Below are 17131 nucleotides of genomic sequence, written 5' to 3'. Positions count from 1 at the left end.
AAAAAGATATAGATATGATTCCATTTAAAAAGAATCACAGGGACATTTCTGAAGAGGAAACTTCTAGTGAGCAGGAATTAAGAGAAAGAAGTAGGCAGATGGCTGGAAGGGAAAAAAAATGATTAGTCAGGGTTGTTACAGGAGCATAGCCAGTGTTTGGTAAGGAAATGTTTTAGTTTAGCTTTAAATAATGGGAGTGAAGTTGTGGTAGTGAGGTCTTGCGGTAGTTGGTTCCATATTTTGCCGACTGAGTTGGAGAATGTGGAATCACCTGCTGAGTTATTTGATAGGGAAGTTTGAATCAGTATCTTGTTAGAAGAGCGTAGGTTTTTCTGATTTTTGTAGGGTTGTATTAGAGAGGAGAGCATAGGAGTGTTGTCAGGGTGATAAAGGGCTTTATGGGCAATAGTGAGTTGGTAAGATTGTATTAGATAGGGTAGTTCTAGCCAGCCTAGTTGTTTAAGATTAAGACAATGATGAGTCCTATAAGGGGAATCAGTAGCAAATCTAGCAATGTTGTTGTATGATGAAGTTAGTTTGTTGAAGTTATACTTAGAAAGGTTAGTGTAAATGGGAGAAGCGTAAAGTAGGGTAGAGATTAAGTGGGATCTAGCTATGGTAGTTTTAGCTTTGGGAGTTAGGAAAGATTTGATTCTATAGAGAGAACCAAGTTTTCTGTTGGTAGCTTTTATTGTAGAGTTAATATGAGTGTCAAATTTTAGTTGATTGTCAATAGTAATACCCAAGAGTTTAGTGGTTTGGTCTGGAGAGATGAGGGTACCATCATTGGATGTAAGTGTGAAGTTAATAGAAGGGGACTTGTGTGTGGGTGAAAAGAGCAGAAGTTTGGTTTTCTTAGGGTTGAGGAGGAGACAGTGATTAGAGAACCATTGCTCTATAGTAGTGAAGGTATTTTGTGTGAGACTGTGCAGCTTAGTTTGTGTTGGGGCTGAGCAAATTATGGTTGTGTCATCTGCATATTGAATACAAGTTGATTGAGGAGTGGCTAGATAAAGGTCATTTATAAAAATGGAGAATAGTAGAGGACCTAAGATAGAGCCCTGAGGGACTCCTATTGAAGTTGGGAGGAGATCGGAGAGTTGATTATCCCAGAGTACGGCTTGTTTACGGTTGTCGAGATAGGATATGAACCAGCTTAAGGCCTGACTATCTAGAGAGAGGGATTTTAAATGATGGAGGAGAAGTTCATGGTTGACCATATCAAAGGCTTTAGACAGGTCTACAAAAAATGCAGAAGAAGAAGTGTTATTGTTGCGGTTTGTATTAATAGAGTCAATAAAGGATAGTAAGGCAGTGGTAGTACTATGGAATGGTCGAAACCCATGTTGACAATTAGCTAGGAGGTTGTGGCTTAGAAGGTGATTAAGTAACTGTTTATGGATGCATTTCTCCATAATTTTTGCGAGAGGAGATAGTAGTGCTATGGGGCGGAAATTGGAATACTCAGTAGAGTCACCTCCTTTGAATAGAGGGATAATATGAGAGATTTTCCAGAGTGATGGAATAGTACCCTCTTTTATGGTTCTGTTGATCAGTATAGAGATGGGATAGGCTACAGCTTTAGCTCCTACTTGGAGGTATTCTGTTGGTAATTTGTCAGCCGAGGGGGTTGTGGGTTTTAGTTTTTGAAGCAAGGACAATATGTAAGAGGTTGGTATAGGTTTTAGGTGAAATGGTGGGGGAGGGGGGTTTAGGGTTTGCAGTTTAGATGTATCAGGGCTTTGTTGTTTAGTTAGTTTTAATATGGCTGAAGTAAAAAAGGTATTAAAATCATTAGCTGTTTGTAGTGGTTGGTCAGGGTTTGAGCCTAGTGGATTTGGTGTGGCAACTTTGCCCGGGGATAACAGCATGTTAATAGTGGACCAAAATTTATGTGGTTGGTTAAGGGATGAATGTTGAAGCTGTGTATAAAAGTTCTTTTTATCTTGTAGAATGGCTTTTTTTGTCACATTTCTTTGTTGTCTAAAAGTGAGGTGATCAGTTGTGTTTTTTGTGGTACGCCATTTAGCCCAAGCTTTATTCCTGCTGAGGATTAGTATTTTAGTTTCTTTTGAGAGCCAGTGGGCTGTTTTGGGTTTCATACGAATAGATCGCATTGGGGCATGATGTTCTAGGATGTCTAGAAAAGAATTATTAAAGTAAGTAACGGCTTTATCTATAGGCAGAGATTTCAGTGGTGACCAGTTAACATGTATAAGTTCATTGTGAAACAGATTGGGATCAAAATTTTTTTTGCTATGGCATGTTCTAATGTGGTTAGGGATGGCAATGTTTGTTTTATGCCTGATAACATATGTTAGGGAGTGGTCACTGAGGTCATCAGGGAGAGTTCCTGTTGTGTATTTTTGTTGTGGGCTATTTGTTAATATCCAGTCAAGTATGGTTTCTTTATTATTAAGTTTGTTTATTCTTGTTGGGGAGTTAATGATTTGAGATTAATCTTAATCCTTAATATAATATAAATATAATATCATCCAAATCAAAAGAAATTATCTCTCTGTATAGAGCTCTAATTAGGTCAGTTATAGAGTACAGTGTGCCTTTTGGCATGTACCAATCCCAGTTACATCACGTAACTTGAAAGACCCCAGAGATTTCTAAAAAATAGAAGACTTCAGCTTAAAGGCCATGAACTACCAGGGTAGACTTGCTCTATACTCATTCTCTTACAGACTCGTACATGGAGTTTTTTATGTCTGGTTTTCAGTGCCACTAGGCCCAACCCTCTTTGATCTCTTGCATTTCATGAACCCTCCAGGGGAATCCCTAAGTCTATAACAGGGTCTAGCATGTATAAGCAAATGGGTTCCAATCTGAAAATAAATGCTTAAAAGTGTCTTTTGGAAAACATGAGCACCCATGCACATAGCACATACATTACATGCCACTCAAAATCAAATTATTTGGGACCTGAACACTTTTCCAGACAATGAACTTTCCTTCAACCACCAAGGCCATTAGAAACTCCTTCTGCTGAGCCCAGCTGATTACCAAAATATAGCTTACAGGTCTAGGGATGTCACCATTCTTCTGTACTCTTCCTTTATTAGGCCCACAATAAAACATAATGCATCCTTCTGTATGTACTTGTCCAGACAAAAAAAATCCAACCTAAAAGACACTTTCACTGACAAAATGAAAGGCCTGATCCATAAGACCTATGAAGAATGCCTTGGTACAGTATCAGTCTTTTATTTCTCATACAACCACCTGCTGTTTGAACTCTGCCTACCATACAAGGCTTTAAATGACTATCCTGGTGACCTCCAGTATGTTCACAAAACTGGCAACACCACTAGCACCAGTACATGTTCTCTAAACTTGCACAGCAACATATAGCCCTTCAAACAAACCATAAAAGAATGGATGGGTAAGCATAAACACATCCTGGGATTGGCCCCAAAATCCCTTATGGAGAGGAAGGTAATACATAATGGTAATTGCAATGGCCAGGCTACAAATGATCAATACATATAAACATCACTCATTAGACCCATTATAGAGTACAACGCCCCTTTTGGTATGTACCTCACAAGACATCTACAACAACTGGAAAGGCCACAGAAATACCTCACAAAGAGGATTACCAGCCTCAAACAGATGCCCTAAGCAGACAGTCTCAAAAAACTCCAGCTTTACTCTGTCACATATTGCCTACTCAGAGGCGATCTCTGCCTAACATACAAAGCTATGTCAAACCCAGAGCTGTTGGACATGCTCCATGTAAAGAAATCCCAATCCCTCCGAGCTACACGCTCTAGGGACCTAAACCTTGTCACCACAATAAACAGAACATGCTGGAGGGATAGATTCCTGTCTCAGAGACTTCCCATACTCTGGAACAAACTACCTATCTATATCAAACAAACCTCCTCATTAGCACTCTTCAAGAAAAATCTTGATGGTTGGATGGGAGATAGGAAATTCACCCCAGGGATCACTTCTGTGTCTCTGCTTGACAGGGGCACAGGAAAATAATTTTCTTGGGTGGCAAAAGCCAGGGTACCATTTGGCTAGGCTTATATAGGCCCTAGGGCCAATAGCCTAGTACCTACCTATGAACAGCTTAGTAATAGCTTATGAGCTGCTGAACCTATATGGTCTATAGCAGTGTTCATTTACTAATGCATCTGCTCATTGAGGTGCATCTGACGTAGAAGTTCTTTACAATCACTTGCTGTGGTGCATCCCACTGTTAATTCTGCTATATGAATTCATGCAGTGCTCTTAGTCTTTTAGATTTATTAAGGCAGATGCTCCTTTAAAAAAGGAGCAGAAAAGCAAATGTGGCTACTATAGCTTAGGATTTTCAAAAATAGTTGCAGGCTACTTAATGCCCTTATGGCTCTGGAACCCCCACAGGAATTGTCTGTCCCTGTTGTTGTTGCTCCCTGGTCATCCACCCCAACTAAGAGAACAAGAGATTCTGATTCTTCTGATGAAGAGCTGGACTCTGGTAAAGAATCCTTAGCACATATACATTCTCCTTTGACCTTGGGGTCTGATGAAGAGGATTCTTTGTGCCCTGAATCTCCTTTTGAGGAATTATTCTTTGGGGATACAGTGGTTTGTATGATGGAATATTTAGAGTGGGATTGTTCCCAAGTATCAAAGATTCAAAAGAGGTGTTATGAACTTTTGCAACTGGACCCTCCCAGACCTTCTGCAGTCCCTCCAGTCTTAGCTGCCATGTTGGACAAATTTACAGTAGCTTCTCAGGCTGCTGACTCTCAACCTCTGGGCCCTAGGAAACGAGACAGATTTTATAAGGTACCCAAGGATCATAAATACTTGTTTCATAGTCCGTCATCTGATCATGCAGTGGTTTTCCTTGACCACAAATAAGTCATCTGATCATGCAGTGGTTTCCTTGTCCACAAATAAGCCACCCAGATCGTTTTCCTCTTCCAAGCTTCTGCCCTCTGACATGGACAGCAGTGAAATGGAAAGATATGGAAAAAAAAGTGTATACTTCTGCTGCTTTGCCTGTTTGGGCCATTATTTATCATACCCACATGACTAGATATGTCTTGGCTCTCTATCCTAGCTTGGGGGGGTAGGTATTGACTGACTTGCCTGATTTGGACAGGAAGACTTCTGTTCTCTCTTCAGTGCATTCTGCCTCTCAGATGGCCTGCTATTCCATTAAATGCATCTGTGATACAATTGATGCCTCCACTAGGGCAGTTACATCTGGTTCTGTCATGAGGAGATATTCCTGGTTGTACCTGCAGGCTTTGCCTGAGGACATTAAAGCCAGTCTTTAAGATTATTCCTTATATAACCAGAATCTTTTTAGCACTGCTGCTGCAGAATTGTTTAATACCCTGCAGGATAAGGGCAAGGTTATGCAGGACTTCAAGCAAATGTCTGGATCCATTTCGGAAGTTGCTACTTAAGCCTTTTGTCCAAACTTTTACCAAGCATTTTAAGTTGGATGTCATTTCCAGGGCCAGGGTAGGATTTGCCAGAGCTATCCTTCATGGGTTTCTGGAGGGCTGTTCTCTGCATTCCTCCTCACATACTTTACAGGTGCTTTTGTACTCTTCCAAGTATAAAGAATACTGCAACTGTGATAAGGAAGAACAGTACAGATGTGCAAGATCTTAGCATAATAGTAGATGTCCTACTTTCCACTGTTGCAGTATTCTGTCCCTCCCTCCTGCCCCTTTTATTTTTCTGTTGCTCAACTGCTGGCAGAGGGGTTCTCTTTTACATCCTTATATACTACTGTTTCCCTTCCTGGATGGGCATGCTGTTGTTTTACTGGGGTTACTCTGGTTCTCCTGGGGGAATTTCAGTTATGAGGATTAGGTGTCCTTACCTCTCGTATATACCTTACACATCTGACATATAACACTTGAAAAGTATAATTTGGTATGCTGGCTGGGCATTAGGCTATCCTCACAGGATATCCCAGGTATAAAGAATACTGCAACAGTGAGAAATAGGACATCTACTGTTATGGTACACTGTTACACAACTGTACTTTTTAGAGTACAAATTTTGCACAACTGATAGGAATCTGAAAAACAGCACATTCCTTAATCAAATAAAAATGGGATGAAAGCCATGCCTGTCCATCAATATGTTGACAGGACATCAACCAATACTATAGTGATTCAAGTTCAACTAACAGGCAGGGAACTGAAGGGTAGAATAAGGTGGGTGGTGGGAGAGAAATGAATGACAAAGTAATGGCAAAGTACTTACTCACCTTTCTGTCATGACAGAAGACAGGAAATGGTAAAAGTGTTATAACAGCAGGAAGACCATCATGGCCTGTTCATAACATGGGTGAAGCAGGCAATATAAGCAGAAGGGAATATATGTTGTGGAAGATACATAACATTTTCTGCAGCTACAACAGTGTAGGGAACAACGTGCACGGCACATAATTAAAGCCTGGTTCCTGCATGCCCAGCTCTTGGCCATAAGAAATAATGAATCGGTTATAAAGAGCAATGGTTCAGGCATCTCAAGGTCCTGGGACTAAATATAATCTAAATCTCATTTTCAGTAAGTCAGCAATTGTTTCTGGAAGTAAATATGACAATACAGTCATACTAGAAACTTGGAGAGTGGCTGAATAAATTAATTATGTACAAGTTGTTAAAGCCAACATTTAGATAAAATTCAATATGCAGATGAGCTATTCTATGCATTATTTATTTAAATAGAAATTACATAAAAATGTAAATAAATCCTGCTTCAGAATCTACACTTCAGTATGCTTTCCCCTGTGCTTTGTGGGATTCACTCTCAATCTCAAACAGGACAGTTTCCCTTACTTCAGATACTGACAGTTTTTTCAGCACTAATATATGTGCAACTTGGTGACCACACACTATGGGGGCATATTTCATAGCCGCACAAGTGATATTTTATTATAGTGTTCTCTGCATCATGTGGATTAGAGGAGAGCAATTAATATCAGTAGTGGTAAGTTTTGGTTTCTGAAATTAATGCTGGGTGAAATGACAAAGTATCACTGGTCGTAGAAAAATAAACCTAGATCAATGGTAGAGAGCAGTGATATTAATTTGTTGTTAAAACCTCCAATTTAAAAAAAAAGTACACAGTCACAATGAAATGGATTACATCTCCAGGTTTTCAAGAGCATTTTCTCCCTATCATATAGTACAGCAGCACCAGTACTAGACAACCTGCAAGCTATACTGGCTCTTTGACTACAAACTGAGTGGTCACAAAGCATAAAAAAAAAACAACAGACTTCAAAGCAGACATTTCAGTATAATTTCTTATACATAAATGTCATCTGCAAACTGGTGTATTTATCTCCAGAGTTTAAAACTTGAATTAGGTTCACTTGTTAAATTAGGATATTTGTATACCTTAGCACAACTGCATAACCACATGCAGCTTAAGTCTGCTTCTTACAGTAATAGCAGACTATTAATGAATAAAATGTATAACACCGTAGCATAAAATGACAAGAAAGTCCACTCATCAGGGAAAAAAAAGCTTTGGTATGGTACAAATGGTACAATATGATTTTGCAGATTTATTAATACTAATGCAAGCTGTAAGCAGTAAAAGTGTTCACATTAAGCATTTCTAAAGCTTATTGGAATTACTGTAAGCATTATGCCATGAGCTGTAGTCTGAGCAATGTTGCTGAGATTATCATACCGTACTGGATGTCATACCTACCTAGTGCCAAGGCAGACAAGCAGTTGAAACTTCCCATCTTTGCCGATATTTCTTGGTGCTGTATTAATAGCATTGACATAATGACAGAGGGTCTTATAGGCAGATAATCTCAGTAAAGAGTCCCCTTCTGTTCCTATCTGATCAGTTGTTTCAAAATAGGCAACAGCACTCTCTGAAATTTAAAATAAAGAATAACACATTATGGTTAAACTTCAACTAAGTTTTAGCAACAGGTTATTAACAGCTTATATCATATATTAAGATATTTACTCCTTCAATACTAGCACTTCCATCCTGCTTTCATGGCAGACTTGGGAGCTTTACTTTGGTTAACTGACTTCATTACAGTTTCAGAAAGCAAGTGAAGGCTGAAAAAGTGAAACAAAATCTGCAGGATTTTGCAGACGTTTGTTTCATCATTTTTTGCCATGCATTACTTAGGCAGATTCTACATAGTATAGGATCACCTTTGATCATAACCAAGTTGTGATGTTTGAGAAATGGATATCAACTTTCAATATTTCGTAGAAAAAATTGGATCCAAAGTATATCCCCTGTTTTCCTGGGCCAAACAAAATATTTCCATTCCTCTCTTTTACCACCTTATCAGCCATCAATAAAGGTATCCTAATACTCCAGTTTTAATATGGCCTTCGATCTTTGCTAGTGCTTCAGTACATAAATCCAGTACACTCCAAACCATTTCCAATTCCATCTGTTGTCTTGTCAACAAATCTCCCCACTGGAGCAGTACTCCCTTACCCTCACTAAAGTAAATTGGCTCCCCATAATATAAAGGGAAAGCCTTTTTCTTCACACACAACTGTTCAATCTGATGTGTCCATTCTTTTGCCCCACTTGCCACCAAACATCATGAAAAATACTCAACTGACAACCTTCTCAACCTGTCTCACACAAAACCCTTTCGTCACTCCAAGGATCTTCAATATCCTTTTTCCAGTCTAGCAAACACACCTTCTCAATAGCAGACCCTGCTCTCTGGGACCCCATTGCATTTCCCATAAGATGATCCTCTAGCTTAATCTTCAGGAAGGAATGTACAGTTGTGCAAAATCTTACCATAACACTAAGATTGTTCACTGTTGCCGTATTCTTTACTAAAGAGATTCCCTGCCAAGGGTAGCCCAACATCCGTCCAGTATACTAAAAGCTTTAGGATTTTTAGACATTGTACATCACGTGTATGTTCCCCACTCACTGCATAGGCTCACTAGCAGACTGCTGAGAAGGAAAAAGGAGGGCAAATTAACAGACTGAATAAGAGAATTTATTAATCACCTTGGGCATAAAAGAAGGATTAGTATGAAGAGACACCCTGTTCCTACAAAAAACTAAAAAAGGAGGAACAGCCATAAGAGCCTGGAGTTCAAATGCTCTCTTAGCTGAGGTAAGGGTCAAAAGAACAGTAGTCTTCCATGTAAAATGTTGTAAGGAAGCTAAAACTGCAGGCTGAATAGGAGCCTGTCAATTTTTCAAGAGCAATGTTAAGGCCCCAGGAAGATGGAATCGACTCATTGGGAAGCCTGATATGAAGGACACATTTAAGAAATTGCTTGACCTCAAATCTAGAGGCCAGAGGAGGAGGAGTTAATGTCAGACAAGCTGCACTAGCTGAAAGGTGAGCTTTAACAGAATAATATGCTAACCCAACATGGAGCAATTCACACAAATAAGAGGGAACCAGAGGGATCTCCACAGGAAATGGATCTTGGTTATGAGCAAGGCACCAAACAGAAAATCTCTTCCATTTGGACATATAGGATTTCCTGGTAATTGGTTTCTTAGCCTCCTGCAAACCCCTAAGAACATATTCAGGAAAAAAGTGCCTAAAGTGTATCAAAACCCTATCATCCACAATGTCAGTTGAAGAGTGGATGAGTGTGGATAGATGAGAGACCCCTTGTCTTGTGTGAGTATGTCCAGTACTTGTGGTGATTGCCCTTGGCTAAATGCAGAAGAACAGGGAACTATTGCTTTCTGGGTCAAAAGGGAGTCACCAGCATGGTTTTGTGGGAGACCTGCTTTATCTTGATTAGGACATTTGGAATCAGAGGAAGGGGAGGGAAGGTGTATTGCCTATAAAGACTTTGAGGGGCCCTGGAACAAAAAGGAAATGAAAGGTCTGAAGGGCAAAATGGAGAGCTCTCATCTCCTAAATATTGATGAGGTGGCCAGAAACCCTGGACCTTGAGACACACCCTGTGTTTGAGGTATCTAAGAAGAGTTCCCAAGAAGGGACAGGGCCTGAAAAGGAAGTCCCTGGGTGACAGCCAGCTGATGAATCCACCACTGAAGCTCGAGTTTGAGGCATGAAAGAAGAGGGACTAAAAAATCTAGATGATGACAGTGTTGGAGCAATACTGACTTTAGGAACCACTGGAGTCTTCTTATGTGAAGCCTGGCTTGGGGTAACATAGGAAAAGTGGAAGCCATGAATCCTAATTCTCTTCGAAACTCCCTGGCCATAAGTGAAACTTGAGGAAGAAAAGATTGAAAAAAGGTGAGTACATAAAAGAGCATTGGAAGGAAACTAGCATAAGGCTAGTCTGGAGCCTGCAAATGAGAAACACATGATTCTGTGAAGGAACCAGGACTTATTTCTGGAAGTTTACTGTAAACTCTAGGCTTTGCAAGAGAAAAACAGTACAGTGAAGGTGCCAAAATAAGGTCTAGGGGAAGGAGTAGGTCATTCTGATAAGGAAAGATTTGAACCCCTCTCATTCTGAAAAAAAACAAAACAACTAGAGGAGCAAGGCATTTGGTGAAAACTCTTGGGGTGGTAGAATGGCCAAAGGGCAAAGGAGAGAACTGAAAATGCAAGGAAGAAACAGAGAAACGCAAAAACGTTCTGAAAAGTGGATGAATTGGGATATGAAGATAAACAGCCTTGAAATCCAGGGAAAGCAGGAAAGCCTGGGAGAAGAAGAAACAGGGTATGAAGGGCTAACATCCAAAAGGAGGGGATCTTCAGAGCTGAAAGAGGTCCATAATGGGTCTCCAGGTGCCTTCTTTCCTGTGAACCAGAAACATCCTGGAATAAAACCCCTTCCCCTCCTGGGAAGGGGGCACAGCTTGATTAGTGCCTTGTGCCAAAAGGCCCTGAAGTAGTTCTGGGAAGAAAGGAAGCTGTTCCTGAGGAGGTTGAGGGATGCCCAGAAAAGGAGGAAGGGATTTTCATACCATGAAATATCCCTGATGGATGATGGACAGAACCCAATAGTCTTGAGTGATCCTTAACCAACTGTCAAGGGACAGGGAAAGATGAGATAAGGGAACCTGGCTCAGGAAAGGGGGAAGCAAACAGTTAGATAGAACCTGGCTTGCCTTGAAAAGGAGGTTTCTGAGAAGTGGGAATCTGAGTAGACTTAGCAGCTGGAACCCGCCTAGAACCCTTCTTACCTTTGGGGGGACGGCGTGGCTGCCTGCGAACAAAATCAGATTTAGATGGATAATTTCTCTGGAACTTAGGAATAGGAGAAACAAATATATGCTTCAATTCCTGCAAGGCCTTACCTTTATCCTGTAGAGACTTAAAAAGCTCAGCAGCCGCAAACCCAAACTGTTTCTTATTAGCAAGAGGAGGTTACAACAATTTAGCCTTAATATCATCAGGCAAAGGCCAGAGATGAAGCCAGGAGTAATGTCTGAAAACAGAATCAAAAGCAGCAGCTCTACAGGAGGCATCAGCTGTAGCATAACTACATTTAATAGAGAAGTGGGCTACTTGAGAAGTAGAGTCCAGTAAAGAGATGGCAGAGACCTTCCCTTCAGAATCATGAAGGTCTGAGATAGCCTGGCAAGCCTGAGAAAGAAGGGCTAAAACATACCTAGTCATATGGGTCTGGTAATTAATGGCCAGAAAGGCCAAAGTGGCAGCAGTACATATCTCCTTGCCCAGCCATTCCATAGCTCTACTGTTCTTGTAAGAAGGAAGGAGTTTAGTAGAAGACAAAAGCTTAGAGGGTTTGTCAGAACAGACAGACAGTGCAGAAGAACCAGAAGAAGGACATCTGTAGAGAAACTTACACTTACCAGGCACCTTGTAAAATCTGTCAGGTTTCTTAGGGGCTGGAGAGAATCTGGATCCAATGAAGCTGCTGAAAAGGTATCTAAAATGGCAACCAAGACAGGAGAGACAGCAGAGGGCTTAGGGGACTCAATCTGGAGGAGCTCATAATAAGTCTTTTGCATGTCAGAAACCTGATAACAGTCCCATTTAAAAAAAATCCATCATACAAGAAACAGTATTCCCCAAAGGAGAGTCTGGACTAATAGAGTCTTCCTCCTCAGAGCCATAATCCAAGGGAGAAGGAATATGATAGGAATATGCCAAAGACTCTTCCCCAGAATCCAATTCATCTTCAGAGGAATTCTGCTCTCTGGGCCTCTTGAATGGGGTACAGGACCAAGGGGCAGCAGGTACAGAAATTCCCTGGGGAGCCTTCAAGGCCATAAGTGCATTAAATAACCCCTGTGTAATATCCTGCCATTCATGTTGGGGATCTTTAGAGTATGGGAAACATGCTTTTTTTGTTTTTTCTTTTGAGGGGAATCTGCCCTAAACACCCAAGGAGGTTCAGACCCTTATCCCTTATCTACAGTCAAGTAATATAGTAGGAATCTAGTCCTGAACAACTATCTATGGAATCCTCCCTGGTCCCTCTGAAATAATTAGCCGAGGCTCCTCTTCAATCAACATCTGGAGTGGACATCTGCAGAGACTCCGAGGACGTGTGAGAAGCCAGATCCATGTTGGCCTCCAATCTGGTTGCAGCACAGGAATCTGATGTAACAACTAGGAGATACTCTAGGCTTTCACCAGCCTCAAGAGGGACATCCAGGAGAGGTGAGACAGCAGCCAAATAAGACCTGACTCTCAGCCTTTTTCTTGGCAGGTATCTGACATTTGAGAAGGGAAGATTTCACCATAGCACCCTGCTCCAGCAATTTAAGATGTTAGCTCTCCAGTAAAGGGACAAGGAGGAGAAAAAACAATGTAGGGACTTAGGGACAAATGCTTGGTATAGTCATGAGAAGCACCCAAACAGAATAGACACTGCTTGTGATGATGCTTAAGGGGAATTTGCCTCTCACACTGACTTTTCCCTTTCTGGGTGAAATGTAAACTCCCAAAACTAAAAAGGAAGAAAACATAAGAAGCCCCCAGTGGGAGACTTATCTGAAACACAGCTTAGTATCCAGCACAGAAGAAGGAGCATTCAGACAGACAATCAGTTATGGCATTCAGACTGATGGCAAAGAAATACTGAGGTATGCAAGTCCATCTGTCACCTTTATGCCCTATGCCATAAGCAGGGAGCAGGTGCGTGATATATGATGTCTATAAAATCCTAAGGCTTTGGTATACTGGCTGCACATTGGGCTACTCTTTGTAGAGAATCCCTTTAGTAAAGAATACTGCAACAGTGATATGGAAGGATATCTAACTGAGCACCTTCAACTACAATCTAAATGCTCTGGGTCCCCATGAAGGTCATATAGCCGAAACCACCAATCCCACCCCACCCCTCCCCCGGTTATTTTGCCCAGGACCGCATGTTCCTGTTTTACTTCTGCTGAGACATATTACCTACATTCTCCACATACCATACAAATCCCTCTCAACACTATCCTTCTTTTCTCTCTCTTGCTCTCTATTTTGTCTGTATATCACTGTAAGATGTCTATACCACTTTAACTGTAATTGTTTCCTTCTAATTTTTGACTTCTTCTGTTTTATTGTACTATTCTGTAACAACTTGTGAATGTTCATTCACCTTACCTATCCTTGCAAAAAGTCAGTAATGATCAGTGTACTACCCTGGTAAAGAAATGTGTGTGTGTCTATGTATTATATATACAACAGATTCATCTTGAGAATGGAGTGAGGCAAAGCTCAAAAAGGTAAATCTTGCCGTACACTCTACGGGCATAACAGCTTGGTTATGGATCAGATATCCGATCATAATGCTTTGTAGTACATGTGAAAAAAATCAGACAGTGTCATCTGTGCTAGCATGTCTGGCTGAAGTTTTATATATAATTTCAGATTGTTCTGTGTATCGTATGCCAGCATGACTAGCTATGATATTGTAAATAAGTTCTTACATGTTAGATTCATGATCTGTTTGAACAGAATGTTTTAAAAACTTGAACAATGTCCTTTTGCATTTCTAGCTGCGCATGTATGTGAAGAGAAATTCTAAAGGGAAACTGTCTCAGATTCAGCTGATTAGCAGATGATGTCACTGGAATGTTGACAGTTGCTATGTGTTACTGTAAGAAGCTGAAAAACAGGAAGTAACTTTTAGAAAACAGCTGCTGGTTGGATTTAAAAATATGAAATGAAAATTAGAACTGGAACAGTTGACAGGCTAGTCTATAAAAGAGCCTGCTGAAGTCAATAGTAGCCAGTTATCAGTTAAAGCTGTCAGTTGAACTGTGCAGTGGATACCCAAAATAATGACTGCCCAAGAACTGTAAGCCTGTCTTTGCTCTGTTGTAGTAATTTAGTATAGGTCAGGGACAGTGCTCTTCAGTTAGTTCAAAAACCAACACTCAGAGTGACACCAAAGTTTGGTGTGGAGAAATTATATCCAACAAAAGTAAAATATCAGCAGCCAGACAGCCATGCTGAAGGCCATTAAAAACGATGCTTTATTCCAATAAATAATGGATGACTAATATAAAATCAACTGTAAAAACACTTAAAAATGGATAAGCGCTTTCAGGTATAACCCTTCATCAAATCATAAAAACACATCACTTCCTGTAAATTAAATATAGTATCAACCAATCAAATTTAATGTCAGAGCGTATGCCCCTTCAGTACTGGCTTTAAGAAGACCACACCATTAAGTCCAGGTTGTTTATCCACCTGGAGGTCAGTGACCCATTTCATTTCCATAATTTCTGAATGATTACAGAGATCACTCCCCAGTGGGTTAGCTTTTTGTACATATAACACCATAAAGTAGAACCTATGTTCCATTTGTATTCTAATGTGTGGTGCTAAAGCATTGTGTTCCTCACTCAATCTAATGTCAATGAGATGTTTTAATATACATTCCTTCAGCGGCCTGTTGGTCTTCCCAACACAGAAACAGGAAATTCCAGTGCAGGTAGCCAAACAAATAATGTTTCTAGTTGTGCAGTCAGCATATATTCTTGGTCTGTACATTCGCTGGGTAGTAGGATGTATAAATACATTAGTTGTGTTTATGTATTTGCATGCAGTACATCATCTGCAGGGGAAGGTACATACTCTATTTGATATCATACTGTGATTCTGTGGGTTCACACTCTCCCTTACATAGAAGATGTTTTAGGTTTTTATTATTCTTAAAGTGGAAAGATGGCTCATTGCCCACTATCTTCTTAATGTTATCAATCAGAAAGAGTTTCCAATTATTTCTGATAATCTTGCAAATGCGTTTTATATCTCTGCTTTATGCCATCATTATCCTCATGGTATTCTTTCTTTGTACTGTGTGTTACCATCATCACAGGATGCTTAAAACCAAGGTTGTCCCCTTCTCATTCTTTCATTTTTCATTGTATTCACAGCCCTTTCTATTTCTAGATCCATGTATCCACGCTTCTTAAATTGTTGAAGTAAACCATCAGCTTTCTTTGGATATGTCCCTTCATTAGTACATAATCTAGATATTCTCAATAGTTGACTCTTTCTGATATTGGGAAAATATGACTCGGATGCATACTATTGCATCGTATTCTTCCAAATGTCTTTCCTGAAGATTGATGTTTCAATCTCTCCATGACCATCAAATAATAAGTTGACCTCAAGAAAGTCAATACAAGTGTCAGAAGTATGTGTTGTAAATCTGAAAAAAGAAGTGGTCCCTTTTAAATACTGTATGAAACACTGAAGTTGCTCCACCTTTCCTGCCCATAAGGAAAAGATGAAATCAACAAATCTTTTGTAAAAAAGAATAAAGGTATTCCATGCATTTCCTTCATTAAAAATGTAATGGTCCTTCCACTCTGCAAGCACAATATTAGCATTATGACCTTCAGCGTGGCTGTCTGGCTGGTGATATTTTACTTTTCTTTAGTTAGGAAATTATAACTAATCAGCTAGATCAGTTAAGAGTTTTTCTGAATGTTGGATCTCTATCCTACAGTACTGATTTCATTTTCCTGGTGATTGAGTTTTGTTTGTTTATTGGAAATTACTGTTTTATATTTTTAATAATTTTGCTTAATATTAAATATTTTTTATCAACGTACATTGTGGCTGGACAATCAGTGTTTTTCTTTAGTGATTTGAGTGTGTTTATACTTGCCTTGACAACTTCCCGGGCCACTTAAAGCCTGGCTGCTTAGGCCATTTGCTACTATTTGTTTTAATATTTAATTTTCATAATTGGCCACCCCTTTAGAATGGCATGAAAAAACTCTGATTGATGGTAGCATTACCATATTATTTTGGGGAAGGGAAACAGCTGTAAATCTGTGTCAGGCTTTCCCACAAGTGTTTGGATGTGCAAAATTTGATTTATTTAAGTGTGAGTATATCAGAGGTCTTAAACTGGGACACACTGCTCTGAAGTGTGTAATGAGGAGTTACATTAGGAGTGGACAGAAGTATACATTCCAGTCCCAGTCTACAGAGTGTATTCCTGTTGTGCTGTTAGTGGGAAATTGTGAAATATTACTCCTGTTTAGGTGACAGTCTCACATTGGAGTCAGTAGTGAGGACTGAAGCTCCTTAGTTATTACCCCGGGATAGTAAGGTATGTCACATTATTTGAATGGCAGTCCAGTGGGATATTAACTGGATGTCACAGTACATGGAGCTTTACTTAGATCCATGCACTGCCAGTTACAGTGGCAGACATACCTGTCCAGCTTTTTGCCTCATATTTTTGGTCTGTTCCTCATAACATTTGTGTTTTTTTGGCAAAATCCTAGAGAATCAGTCACTAAATAATGGCAGACATTTAAATTTCAGATTTCACATCCTTCAGAAAAAGCATGCTAGTGCAAAATATGTTATTTTAACAACTTTCTAAGTTTATAAGAATAATATTTAAAATCTGTCCATATTTTGCATGATTGTTCCCACACTTTTTTTTTTTTTTTTTAACTCTGTCCAGATTTCTTCGGCTAAGAAGTTGAGAGGTATGGCGACAGATGAAAAAAAAATCATACATCATATATGTATACCATGCATGCATACATTTTTTGACTATATAGTCCTATAGTAAAAAAACAGGCAAATCAATTTAAACATTACGTTTATTATATTGGCTAAGTAATCTCCATTTACTTCAAATGATGTTTGACAAGGTATATTGACAGAGCTCATAAATGCTGTCAAGATGAGCATTATACATAGAAAACAACTCATTATGCAAGCAGGAACTTTAAATGAAAAAGCAGGATGCAATTT

The 17131-nt window shown here is 39.7% G+C and overlaps 1 protein-coding gene across 4 annotated transcripts in view; it reads right to left on the bottom strand.

Moving 5' to 3' along the window:
- Window positions 1–17131, bottom strand: part of LOC122815561 (DENN domain-containing protein 5B-like) — a 1792502-nt gene that overhangs the window by 40032 nt on the left and 1735339 nt on the right. For all 4 annotated transcript variants that reach the window (XM_044088154.1, XM_044088155.1, XM_044088156.1 and 1 more), the window contains one exon: window positions 7696–7867. In XM_044088154.1, the coding sequence (XP_043944089.1) occupies window positions 7696–7867 (172 nt within the window). The remainder of the gene's footprint in view (window positions 1–7695; window positions 7868–17131) is intronic.

The sequence above is a fragment of the Protopterus annectens genome, chromosome 11.part0 (genome assembly GCF_019279795.1).
Source record: "Protopterus annectens isolate FY-2018-M chromosome 11.part0, PAN1.0, whole genome shotgun sequence".
NCBI classification, from domain to species: Eukaryota; Metazoa; Chordata; order Ceratodontiformes; family Protopteridae; genus Protopterus; species Protopterus annectens.
The sequence above is the reverse complement of the archived record's forward strand: the minus strand, read 5'-3'. Positions and strand labels throughout refer to the sequence as shown.